The sequence below is a fragment of the Thamnophis elegans genome, chromosome 16 (genome assembly GCF_009769535.1).
Source record: "Thamnophis elegans isolate rThaEle1 chromosome 16, rThaEle1.pri, whole genome shotgun sequence".
In the NCBI taxonomy this organism is placed as follows: domain Eukaryota; kingdom Metazoa; phylum Chordata; class Lepidosauria; order Squamata; family Colubridae; genus Thamnophis; species Thamnophis elegans.
The window spans coordinates 23,305,638-23,318,573 of NC_045556.1; the positions used below are offsets into that span (position 1 = coordinate 23,305,638).

The following is a 12,936-nucleotide window of genomic DNA, read 5'->3' on the forward strand; positions in this document are numbered from 1 at the left end:
CTCGGGAAGAAGCAGGTAGAATTATGAACACTATTAAAATCATGGTCTCTTAGTTAACTTGTATACATAAATCTATTTGAGTTTTTCTTTGAAGAAATGACTCCAAGATAGAGTCATTATATGCCTTTTGATTCATGGCCCTTGTTACATACATGCTTTGTAATATATGAATAATTTAGGAAGAAAAATCACAATAATTTTGTTGTTACTCAAAAATTTATAGGTCGGCAAAAACAATTACAAACCCCCTCAAGCTGGCTGAGGAAAGTTGTGAAATGTTTTAAGCTTGTGCAGTCCATACCCATGCAGGGAATATTTTGGGGGGATCGGGAAAGACACCTCAGGCTTGCACATGTTGGATTTTCGAGGGAAAAAATATAATTGCAGCCCCTCCCAATAAGATGTTGCACAACTAGCATATTTTTCTGTGGAAGCTCATCAAGACTGAAAAGTTGCAGCCAATTAGGTGTTTCTCAGCCTCCGTCAATTTAAGCTGGGTGGACTCCAACTCCCAGAATTTCTCAGCCAAGAAGCTTAAGCCATGCTCAGGTTAAGAAAACACCCAACTAGAGTCACCAAATTGGCTTCAATCTGAAATTTTGAAGAAACTGCACGGGTCCTTTCTCGACTGACAAAGAATCAGGAGTCTGCTAGCATCTTTTCCCATTAACAAATTTTGATCAAAAGACATACATAACGATTTTGCCATATTAGCAGCTCACTTCATTGGACATACAAACTGATGTAGGATTTGAATTGAAAGGGAGGGGATCATGTAAGCTGATCCATTTCCCTCACCTTGTCCCAGTTTAAATCCTAGATCAATTCAGCCACTCTATGCAGCTGATGAAGTGAGCAGCAGCTTTTAATAACATTTCTTCTTCTTCTTCTTCTTCTTCTTCTTCTTCTTCTTCTTCTTCTTCTTCTTCTTCTTCTTCTTCTTCTTCTTCTTCTTCTCCTCCTCCTCCTCCTCCTCCTCTTCCTCCTCCTCCTTCTCCTCCTCCTCCTCCCCCCATCCTCCTCCTCCAATGTGCTTCTATTTTACCAGTGTTGAATCATTCTTGGCCAAATCTTTATTTTATTGATTAATTAAATTAATATGCTGCTCATTACTTATTTCTTTATTAAATGTATATGCTGCCCATCTCTCAAAAGAAACCATTGTGTTGTTTACGTTTGTTTAGGAAACACCATCCTCACGCCATGGCATCTGCAGAGGACGAGCCACGCCAGGACGGCAACCAGCAACCCCTGCGATTATTCCTTGCATCAGGACCCCCATCTGAGCCCCCGGGTTTCCAATAGAATTCATTCAGGCTTCTCATCAGTTTAACCTGCTTTGGTCCTCTGCTCCGAATAACTTAATCAATAAGCATCACTGAGTGGTCATGAGCACCCAATCTAAAGGAGCACAGTGCCCATGGATGTGGGAGGAATCCTTCCGAGTCAGTGGGTCTCCGAGTCCTCCCCAGAACCTCAAAGGTCATTTCTGACTATGCCCAAATTGGGTTGGTCTGTGTGCACAGGAATGGAGAGAAGGTGACGCTTTACACCTGTTGTCTCCACCTGGAACTGTGGCCAAGAAAAGCTCCAGCCTTAAACTAACCCAACAGTCAATGGGTTTTTCCTGAAGGTTTGGGAGAAGAACATGGTCAAGCAGAGGTGTCCAACCTTGGCCCCTTTATCACCTGTGGGCTTCAATTCTCACAATTCCCCAGCTAGCCATGCTGGCTGGGGAATTTTGGGAGTTGAAGTCCACCAGTGTAAAAAGTTGCCAAGGTTGGATACTTCTGATTTAAATAAATCTGGTTCTCCTCCTCCGACTGTTCTAGATCGAATTTACAATCAGTCATTCCAATTACAAGGAGCCCGACAACAGTTCATGTGGTGACCATTCAAAGTTACAATAGCATTGAAAAAAGGGAGTTAGTAGCAGTTTTCACACTTACAACCACTGAAGCTTCCCTGTGGTCACGTGATCAAATTTCAGACCCTTGGCAACTGACTCCTATTTATGACGGTTGCAGGGCCCCAGGGTCATGTGATCTCTTTTTGGGACCTTCTGACAAGGTCAGAGAAAGTCAAGGAAGAAGCCAGATTTACTTAACAACCTTGTTACTAACTTAACTGTTGTGTCTTCTCGACGCAGCCGACAGGCGGGGCCAGAGCAGCCGATACCTGATTGGCTGGGGTGCGCCTGCCGGCTGGCAGGATAATCACCAGCCACCCATTGGCCAGCCAACTGACAGCTTGGGTATATAAAGAGCTGTCAGTTGGGCTGGCGCTGTCCGCGTTCTGAAATCCTACTGTTGTGAACTGTTCAAATTAAAGCCGTTCCGTTTACCTCACGCCTCACGCCTTGATCTTTAACACTGGCGACGAGGATGTCGGATACGGACCCCGTTGTCGTCCCTGCCCTGGCTCCTTCCTCCATTTTTGCTGCTTTTCGACCAGAGGCCGAATCATGGGACGCATTCCTGGAGAGGTTTGAGGTTTTCCTCATGGCGCACGACCTCTCAGAGCTCCCTGAGGGGAGGCAACAGGGCACATTCCTCCACTATTGCGGGCCCGAAATGTTCGCCACAGCCCGGTCTCTAGCTGCACCGGCACCGGTACATTCCTTGCCTCTCCATGTATTGATGGAGCGGCTCAAGCTACACTACGAGCCTTCTCCCTCCAAGTACACCCGCCGGCAATATTTCCGGCGGTGTATCCAACGGCAGGGCCAGTCAATTGCCCAATACATTGCCGAATTGCGATCAGCCGCAATTAACTGTGAATTCCCCGATTTAGAGGACGCCCTCCTCGAACAGTTCATATATGGGCTCCTCGACATAAATCTTCACAGAAAAATCCTGGAAAGGTCCGTATTGTCCATGAAGATAGCAGTCGACACTGCCCGGGCTTACGAAATGGCCGGGCAGTCTACCCCTGGTTTTGGACAGACCGCGAAGTGCATGCGCTCGCGGCTGTCAAAACTCTATTAACTGCCGCCTCTGTGCTCGTCCAGTACGACGAGCACCTACCACTCATACTGGCGTGCGACGCCTCCCCCTACGGGGTGGGGGCTGTCCTCAGCCACGCCTACCCCGATGGTTCCGAGGTGCCCATCGCATTCTACTCCCGCACCTTGTCCAAACCTGAGCGGAATTACAGCCAGTTGGACAAGGAGGCCCTCGCGGGCGTTGCAGGAGTAAAACGGTTCCATCATTATCTTTACGGCCGGCACTTCACCTTAGTGACCGACCACAAACCCCTCCTAGGCATCATCACTGGGGACCGCCCCATACCTACCATCTTGTCATCGCGAATGGGCCGTTGGTCGGAGTTTCTCTCCGCCTATTCATGCTCCCTCATCTACCAGCCGGGCAAACAGCTGGGGCATGCCGATGCCCTCAGCCGCTGCCCTCTACCCTTGCCTGTCACGGACCCAGCACCCTCGGTCTCAGTCTACATCTTGACCGACGACATCACCTGCCCCCTGTCTGCCACTGATGTCTCTCAGGCCTCGTGTTCTGACCCCCTCCTCCAGAGAGTCCTGGATGCTGTCAGGCGGGGCTGGACGGAGGAAACTCGCTCTGGCGAGTTCCTTCCGTTCTACCGCCGCCGCTATGAACTTTCTGCATCACAGGACTGCCTGCTGTGGGGCTCCAGGATTGTAATACCGGCTGCACTCCGCATGCAGGTGCTCACCAACCTCCATGAAGGGCACCCAGGCATAGTGAGGATGAAGGCCCTTGGCCGCAGCTATGCTTGGTGGCCCTCCATGGATGCTGACATTGCGGCCTGGGTTCAGCGGTGCCCTCCCTGCCAGGCTGTCAGGCCGGCTCCCCCTTCTGTGCCTGCCCGCTCCTGGGAGATTCCCCCCTCCCCATGGAGCCGCCTCCATATTGACTTCTTTGGGCCCCTGGAGGGCCGCTCCTTCTTCTTAGTCGTAAATGCCCTTTCCAAATGGGTCGAGATCTTTCCTATGACCTCCACCACGGCGGGCGCCACCGTTCAAATTCTCCACTCCCTATTCACAACACACGGAATTCCAGACATCATCGTTTCCGACAATGGGCCCCAATTCCAATCCTACTCCTTCCTCTCTTTCCTAGCCTCCCTGGGAATCAGGCATGCCCCCACGGCCCCCTACCACCCCGCTGCCAATGGCTTGGCTGAACGAGCGGTGCGCTCGGCAAAGGAAGGCCTCTCCAGATTAAACCACCTTCCCTGGCCACACCGCCTCCGCACCTACCTGCTAGCCCAGCACTCCACCCCCTGTCAATCCACTGGGAAAAGCCCAGCGGAGGTCCTCATGGGCCACCGTTTACAGACCACACTGAACAGAATGCACCCCCCCTTTTCTCCCACATCTCCAACCATGGCCGATCACCCTAGGGGCTTTCTGGTGGGGGAGGGGGTGTTTGCACAGAACTTCGCGGGGGACCCGAAATGGCTGCCCGGGGTGATAACCGAGTTAACAGGACCCTGCTCTTACAGGGTCCTGCTGGCCGACGGAAGAATATGGAGGCGCCATCTGAACCAGCTTCGGCGCTGGGCACCGGCGGGTCCGCAACCTTCAACAGCTGTGCCCGATCAACGTCAGCAGCCGGGATCTGCATACCCAAGGGCTGCTAGTCCTATCCAGCCACTGCGTGTTGGGGGGCCAATCGTCTCCAGCCGCAACCGCAATACCGCGAATGACGTAGCCGGGGCCTGCATGCCCATCAGCCGCCTATCCTGCCCAGCCGCGTCCAATCGCAGCTTCGCCACCTCAAGCCACCGTCCCCGCAGATTGTCTCCGCCCACCATACAATCCATCTCCAACTTACCTTTGTTACACGCATCTGACTCCGGGCCTGCCGCCTGCCCAGTGGCCACGTCATGAAAGCAGGACCTCCTCCTTCTTCGGAGGACACTCCCAGACTGAGAAGATTGCAGCGTGTGCGCAGAAAGCCTGCGTACTTACAGGACTACACATGCGCTATCTGGGGGGAAGGGGTGCTGTGTCCTCCCAACGCAGCCGACAGGCGGGGCCGGAGCAGCCGATACCTGATTGGCTGGGGTGCGCCTGCTGGCTGGCGGGAAAATCACTGGCCGCCCATTGGCCAGCCAACTGACAGCTCGGGTATATAAAGAGCTGTCAGTTGGGCTGGCACTGTCCGCGTTCTGAAATCCTACTGTTGTGAACTGTTCAAATTAAAGCCGTTCCGTTTACCTCACGCCTCACGCCTTGATCAAGGAAGAAGCCAGATTTACTTAACAACCTTGTTACTAACTTAACAACTGCAATGGTTCACTTAGCTACTATGGCAAAATAGGTCATAAAATGGGGCAAAATTCACTTAACAAATGTCTCGCTTAGCCACAGAAAGTTTGGGCTCTACCTGCATACGACATAGGATAAGAAGTATTGGTGCAAGGTGAGGAAGGGGAGACAAACATTGTGAATATTCCGAGAAGGGCCCCCAGGAGGAATTTTCTCCCCCCCCCCAGAAAGGAATTGCTGGTCCCTTGTCACTTCTCCAGCCAGATTCTTTTTCTGCCAAGGGGCAAAGAAGAGATTCTGATCATGGTTTCGATCTAGAACAGTTCTGAGGAGGAGAACCAGGTTTATTTAAATCAGGGGTATCCAACCTTGGCAACTTTAAGACCCGTGGTCCCTTCTGACTCTATTATTCTATGTTCTGTTGCTTCATGCCCCCATCTTTCCATCTATTAGGTGCGGCTGATCTACAGTTTAGATTCAAAGTGGTGGGAATTTAATAATAGGAGGTAAGATAAAGATATGTGATCCCCCACCCCCTTGTTTACTTAACCTATTTATGGATAAATGCATTAGGGAGCATTCCTGTCATACTGCAAGCGTCGTAAATAGGAGTCCATTGCCAAGCCATTGATTATGTGACCACGCGGATGGTGCAACGGTCGTAAATGTGAAAAAAACGGTCCTGTCACTTTTTTCAGCACCTTTGTATTTTCGGATTTTCGGTCACTGAATGAACTGCTGTAAATGGAGGGCTGGGTGTAATGCAAACTGGGGGAGAGAAGGAGAAGCTGCTGGGGGAGGGGGGCGTCTGGTGGCAAGGCGTTCCGCGGGCAGGGCAGGCGCGCCCCCGCGAGACAGCAGGGGTGGGGGCAGGGGAGCGAGGGGGACCGCGACGGGAGCGCGCTTGGGGGCGGTGCCTCCGGCCCGAGCCCTTCCGGCCTGGCGCGGCCTAGTCCCGCGGAGAGCGCCGCGCCGCCTCCCGGGGATGCTCCTGCTGGCCCTGGGCGACCCCGGGATGGAACCGGCCCGGCCCGCGCTGGTCATCCGCATCCGCATCCCGGACGGCGGCGGCGCCGTGGACTGGACCGTGCACCCCGCGCCGCAGCTGCTCTTCCGGGACGTGCTGGTGAGGGGCGCCGGGGGAAAGCGGGGCTGGGGAGGGGGGAGGGCGAGAGGCGGAGAGTCGAGGGAGGCGGACGGAGCCGGAGGACGGGAGCGGCCCCTTCTCCCCTTCCGGAGCCTGGGAGGGCGTCCTCCGTGGGGCTGCCCGTTGGGGGCTGGGGAGGGGGCTCTGCTGGGGGCTTCGGAGGCCGAAGAACCTGGCGCCGCCTCCCCTCCCCCACGGCCTCCGGGGGGGGGATCATGGTGGATCCAGGCTTTGTGGCTACAAGGGAGACACCCCCTCCTCCTCCCCACTTCTTAAACTTTGCCTTCATAATTCTAGCTTAGGCCTTCAGTCATTAAATTCCCACCATTCTGAATCTGAACTGTAGATTAGCCGGACCTGATAAATTGAACGATGATGGCATTAATTTAATGGAACATAGAGTAATAGAGTTGGAAGGGACTTTGGAGGTCATCTAGTCCAACCTCCTGCTGTCCTCACTTCAGTGGTAATAGGCGCGCTGGGTGCCATACCCAAAAAATGTTTGATGGCACTTAGGGAATCTGTCCCTTGACATCTGTCAATTGACAAAGAGCCACATTGCTTGGATTCCCATATGTAGGATGTCAAGAACATCCTAGTTCATGTGGATAAAGCAGCTGTTTATGGGCTGTGACTTGGCATTGTTGTGAATAGATTATGATGATGATAACAATAATAATAATAATGGACTTCAGAATTCAGACTGACAGGCACTTGGCCCACAGCACACCTGACATAACAATAGTTGAAAAGAAAAAAAGTATGGTTCATTGACATTGCAGTACCTGGAGATGCAAGAATTGAAGATAAACAGCAAGAAAAAATCACAAAGTACCGGGACTTGCAAATTGAAGTTGAGCGACTGTGGGGGGGGGGAAATCGAGTGTTGTCCCGATTGTAATTGGAGCCCTTGGAGCAATACCCAATGGGCTACCTCACTATTTGGAAATTTTAAATTTATCAGACTTGAACATTCTGATTCTACAAAAAACCACCCTACTTGGAATAGCTTATATCCTCCGACGTTACCTTAACAGTTCCTAGGTCCTTGGTTAAGACTTGAGCTGTTGAGCTACCAACCAGCCCCAAAGGCTATGAATCTCACCAAAGATTAACCACGCAATAATAATGATGATGATGATGATGATGTTGTTGTCCTGGCTCTTGCAACCCTGTGCATGGCTGTCTCTGCCTTAAATTTTATATATTTATAGTTACTTATTTAAAAGGTTTATATAGCCACCCATCATAATGGATCAGGTTAACTCTGGGCAGCTCTCAACAATAATGAAACCATGAAAGTGTAAACAGAAAAATAAAATCAAGATTCCCCAAAGTCCCCAGGAGCCTCAGTCATCTCCTAGGGTGCTCCAACAGCCATCTTTGGGGGGAAGTGTTCTACAGCAGGCGTCCCCGACTCCCGGACTGTGGCCCATTACCGGGCCTTGATCTCTTTGGAACCGGGCCACAGAAGTGGCTGGTGGGGGCATATGTGCATGCATTTCCACTTGCAGAAGCAGTGGGCAAGTACGGGCGCACACGGTCCATGTGCAAATGGAGCTGCAAAGGTGTGCAGTTGCCCACGGCTCGCGCAGAACCATCCCCCCTCCCCCCTCCCCCGCCGGTCCGCAAAGCTGGAAAAGTTGGGGAGCTCTGCTCTACAGGGTAAGAGCAGCCATGGAAAAGGGCCCCTTCTGAGATCTCACTGATGTCCAAATTCCAGGGAAGGGACCTGGAGAATGCCTGCCCTATGTGGTCTGGTGGGATGGGGAGATCCCCCACAGGGATATTAGCATTAAGCCACATCTCCAGGACTTTTAATGCATTTGAGGCTGCCTTTAGCAGTGGGTTCAGGAGGAGAGAGCAGAAGATTTTTGACTCTTTCATGGGTTGAACTTCAACCTGCTTTCATTCATCGGGTTTCTGGTTTTTGTCCCATCTATGGTCCTTTCTCTTTTGCCACTGTTTGAGGGCAGCCTTGACATGTAGACCAAATTGACTGGGTCATTCACTCCCAAACATGGATTCTCAGCAATTGATGTCAGAGCCCTACAGAAGTCTCGGAAGGAATCATTTCAATTCATTGTCCATTGGTCAGGCAGATTGGGGTTTATGGGCAGTGATGTCCAAAACATGGCGGGCATCGTATTTGCTCTTCTGCAGTAGCAGTCAACTTCCGCTGGTAAATCAGGACATGACCCTATCCAGGGGATAATGTCCTCCATGGACCTATGTATACTTCTCTTTCTCTCTCTCCCTCCCTCCCTCCCTCCCTCCCTCTCCGTTCAATCTCTTGGTTTAGCTCAACCTGTTGACTGCTTTTTCGTCTGTCTGTCTATCATATCTATCCATCCACCCATCCATCCATCCATCCATCCATCTCATAAAAGGGGAGGAGAATTTATTTTCTTTCTGCACTCAGCTAGGGTGGATCCTATATGTTAAATGTTAAATCCAATTGACTATTTTCTCCTCCTTACACTGTTTTTTTGTTGTTGTTAGGGTTGAATGTATGTTTTTGCTTTGTTTCATTTTGTTTGTTTGTTTTACTGTTCTGTATTTTATTCTCTATGATAAAACTATAAATTAAAAAAGAGGTTTACATTTAACAATAATAAATTTTTCAAGAAAGCTATAGGACTAGATTATTCCCTGCTGATTTTTTAAAACTATGTTTCTCAACCTCAGCAACATTAAGATGGATGGAGTTCTAGAATTCCCCAGCTGGCAGGGTTGGCTGGGGAATTCTGGGAGTTGACGTCCACCCATCTTAAAGTTGTTGAGGTTGAGATACACTGCTTTAAAATGCTTACTTGTCTCTGTCCTTAATAATCAAGGACTGGATTTTTCCCGAGATGGAGACTGGTTAAAAACTATTCAGGAGGAGAAATCAAGACCTGTTGGGTTGTTGTTGATAAGTGTTTTTTGTCAACAGTTAAATTCTTTGCAATGGAACAAAATGGACTTTCTAGCAGTATGGTCAAATGTTTTGGAGTTATTCTAAGATAATTTTCCTCTTTTATTACATCCATAGTTGTTAAAACCAGATTTTCAGCCATCTTTGAGAAATGAATATAAGGAAGCACATGACACATTTGTTGATGTGGGACATGCATTTTACAATAGAAATCAGATTGAATTAAGGACTGTTTTGTACCGATGTGGAATTGGTTGAATGTGATAAGATGGAATGAGAAAGCATGTGTGAAAATAGAGGTAGTCCTCGACTTATGACCAACATTGAGCCCGAAATCTCTGTTGCTAATGAGACATTTGTTAAGTGAGTTTTGCCCCATTTTACAAACTTTCTTGCCATAGTTGTTAATCACTGCAGTTGTTAAGTTGGAAACATAGTTATTAAATGAATCTGGCTTCTCCATTGACTTTGCTTATCAGAAGGTCAAAAGGGGATCACGTGACCCTGGGACCGTCCTAAGTATTGAAATTGAGTTAGTTGTATTCTTTTTCTTTTTCGTCGACTATTCTCATTCTTTTTCCACAATTAGGGTAACACTGAAAGAAATTTGAAGGAAGCATATAAATGTATGTGCTAGTCCTGAAGTTATATTATGTTGTCACTTCTATTACATGTATCTACTCATTTTCATCTGTTACTGGTTTAACATGATAACATGAACATAGGTTGTGAGGTGATTTCCTCCACAGCCATTTCAGGTTCATATTGTCATCGGAACAATGCCATCTTGGGTGATTCGTTAAAACCATTACTTTAAGTGCAGTAACTCATTTCCTTGTTGAAATTAACTTCAGATTGACCATACGGGAAGTCCTCGACTTACCACTGCACTAGAATTTCCATTGCTAAGTAAGGGGGTTGTTAAGTGAGTCGCACCCAATTTTATAACTTTTTTGTCAGGGTAGGTTAAGCGGATCACTGCAGTTGTTAAGTGAATCACAGGGTTGTTAAGTGAATCCAGCTCCCTCCCCCATTGACTTTGGTTGTTGGAAGCCAGTTGGGAAGGTCACAAATGCCAATCATGTGATCCAGGATGATGCAACCATCATGAATACATGCACCCAAATTTTGATTGTTGTAACCATGGGGATGCTGCAGTGGTCATAAGTGCAAGGAATTTTTTCAACATGGTTGCATCTTTGAACAGTCTCTAAATGAATGGTTATAAGTCAAGGACTACCTGCACTGGACCTTTAATATTGATTGGAGTGTTATTAGATACTGTATGTATGTATGTATTAAATTTGTATGCCGCCCATCTCTCTGATAAAGTGAGTGTTTAAAGTAATTGGTGGGATGGTTTTTCAAAAGGTTTTCCCCATTTCTGGAAAGCATTTGGCACAGGGATGTCAAACTCAAGGCCCGGGGGCTGGATTTGGCCTGCCAGGTGCTTAGATCTGGCCTGCGGGGCTGCCCTGGAAACTGTGAAGGACTGGCCACTGTGCCTCTGCCAGCAAAAATGTTTTCGCTGGCAGAGGGTTGCAGAGGCCATTGCAGCCAAAAACGGAATTCGGGAGCCCGTTTTCTCTGACAGAGCACTTGGGCCACCACAGAAACGAGTGACGTCAAGCTAGCTGAGCCCATATCCCCCCCCGCCCCGAGGTCAAACACAACCCTGATGCGGCCCTCAATGAAATTGAATTTGACACCCCTGTTGGCATCTCCAAACTTGACTAAATGCAGAAGAGGAAGGGACGCTGGAGTAGAGCACTCAACCTCAGCAATTTCAAGATGTGTGGCCCTCCGATCCCAGAATTCCGAGGTCCACCTTCCTGAATGTTGAAAGCGCTGTCTGGAGAGACAAAGGCCAGTGAATGGAAAAGACCATCCAGTTTTTCTTCTTTCCCACTTACTTTAGAGCAGAGGTGGGGAACTATGGCCCTGACTTGTGGACTTCAACTCCCAGAATTCCTGAGCCAGCATGGTCGGCTCAGGAACTCTGGGAGTTGAAGTCCATAAGTCATAAAAGGGCCATAGTTCCCCAGCCCTGCTTTAGAGAAACAAGAGAGTTGATGAAAAAGACTGGCGTTTTCCTCGCCAGCCGTCGCCTATGTCAGGTGGAAACTGCATGATAGGCAAATAAGCAGGGTTTGCAAACACCCCCCTGGAAGCTGCTGCTCTACATCAGCCGAGTAACAACTCTGGGTGGTAAAGAGAGGCATTTTTCAACCCTACACGAGGGTCTCTTCCAAGTGTGAAATATGTGTGGCTTCACTTCTGCTTTCAGCAGCCGCAGTTAACAGGCTAGGAAAAGCTGAATATTAATTATTTTGTAAAAAGTCTTCCCTTACAAATATAACTAACGGCCTTCATTTTTAATGTTACAGGACGTAATCAGTCAGGTTCTTCCTGATGCAACGACAACAGCTTTTGAGTGTGAGTATGGCTTGCCAGAGAGCCGGGCGGGTGGGTAGCAGTTTATATTTGCATCATTTATTTAAACAGTGACAACTACATCTTGGTTTATGTTCAGATATCTCACCGTTAAATATTTATGCACAGATGCAAGTTTAATGATAAACCTTAGCTAAGTAATATTTTATTATTTAATCACATCTTGAGAGCACATATTTCTACTGTATAGCTTTAATTACCATCCTGACCTTACTGTGCTCTTTGGACGCACTGCAATTATATTGCTCAAATTAAATGAAAAATATAAAGTACCTGGAGGCTTTGTGGGCTGTGATTTTAATTTTCAGATTTGTAGGATTAGAAGCAGAAATCTTTTTGTGGGAATCAGACATTTTTGTGTATATGGCACTAACTTGGTTATGGATGCGTTGCCTTCTCTGGAGGTGGGGAACCCATCAGCTGTCCAGTGTCTTCATGGGAGACGGTGGGAGGGCAGCTCAGGGCGCAGAAGGCTTAAGCCTGGACTTCCCTGGTGTCAGATCCTGGATGTCTGCAGTTCAACAACTGGGAGTGTTAAAAACAGGCTCCTCTTACACTGGAGGAGGCCCCTCCATTTTTATTATGAGGCAACAATGTTGGCCTGTGAGTGGAGGCTGTACTGCTATTATTCTTCTCATCTTCTCTTTTCTCATCTTTCCTACAATCTTGTCCTATTGGTATCTTATGATTTGATTACTTGTTATATGTATCTTATGATTAATGATTGTAACTATGATTTATGACCTATGGCCTATCACTTTGTTGTTTGTATATACACTGCGAGTTTATGCACTGGAGACAAATCCCTTGGTTGTCCCAATCCCACTTGACCAATAAAGAATTCTATTCTGTTCTATTATTTTGTAATTTTGTTCTCTCCCCTCCCCCCTTCTCTCCTCCATCTTACAAGTTCATCATCATCTTCTTCTTCCTTGTAGCCCACAGCTACAAGATGCGCTTTTTGGATCGACAAACGCCATCTTGCGTGATCAAACGCAGCCTCCAATCCCAACCGGACAATGTTCGTGTCTGCATTTATTGTGTCTTGCCATCTTTGCTTGGTCCTTCCACTCAGGCGCTTGACGTCTCTGTTAAAGTGGAAGGCAGTTCAGGCACCGATATGGGGTGCTGCTGGTAGGGCATTGCCTTACCACTCTAGGCATT

The 12,936-nt window shown here is 48.4% G+C and overlaps 1 protein-coding gene across 10 annotated transcripts in view; it reads left to right on the plus strand.

Moving 5' to 3' along the window:
• Positions 1-6,158: 6,158 nt before the first annotated feature.
• Positions 6,159-12,936, plus strand: part of MAP2K5 (mitogen-activated protein kinase kinase 5) — a 177,315-nt gene continuing 170,537 nt past the window's right edge. For 5 of the 10 annotated variants that reach the window (XM_032232589.1, XM_032232593.1, XM_032232590.1 and 2 more), the window contains exons 1-2: positions 6,160-6,380; positions 11,706-11,754. In XM_032232589.1, the coding sequence (XP_032088480.1) occupies positions 6,240-6,380; positions 11,706-11,754 (190 nt within the window). In that variant the 5' untranslated portion in view covers positions 6,160-6,239. Of the gene's footprint in view, positions 6,381-11,705; positions 11,755-12,936 lie in introns of all 10 variants that reach the window. The other 5 variants (XR_004256607.1, XM_032232591.1, XM_032232595.1 and 2 more) reach the window with 2 other exon arrangements.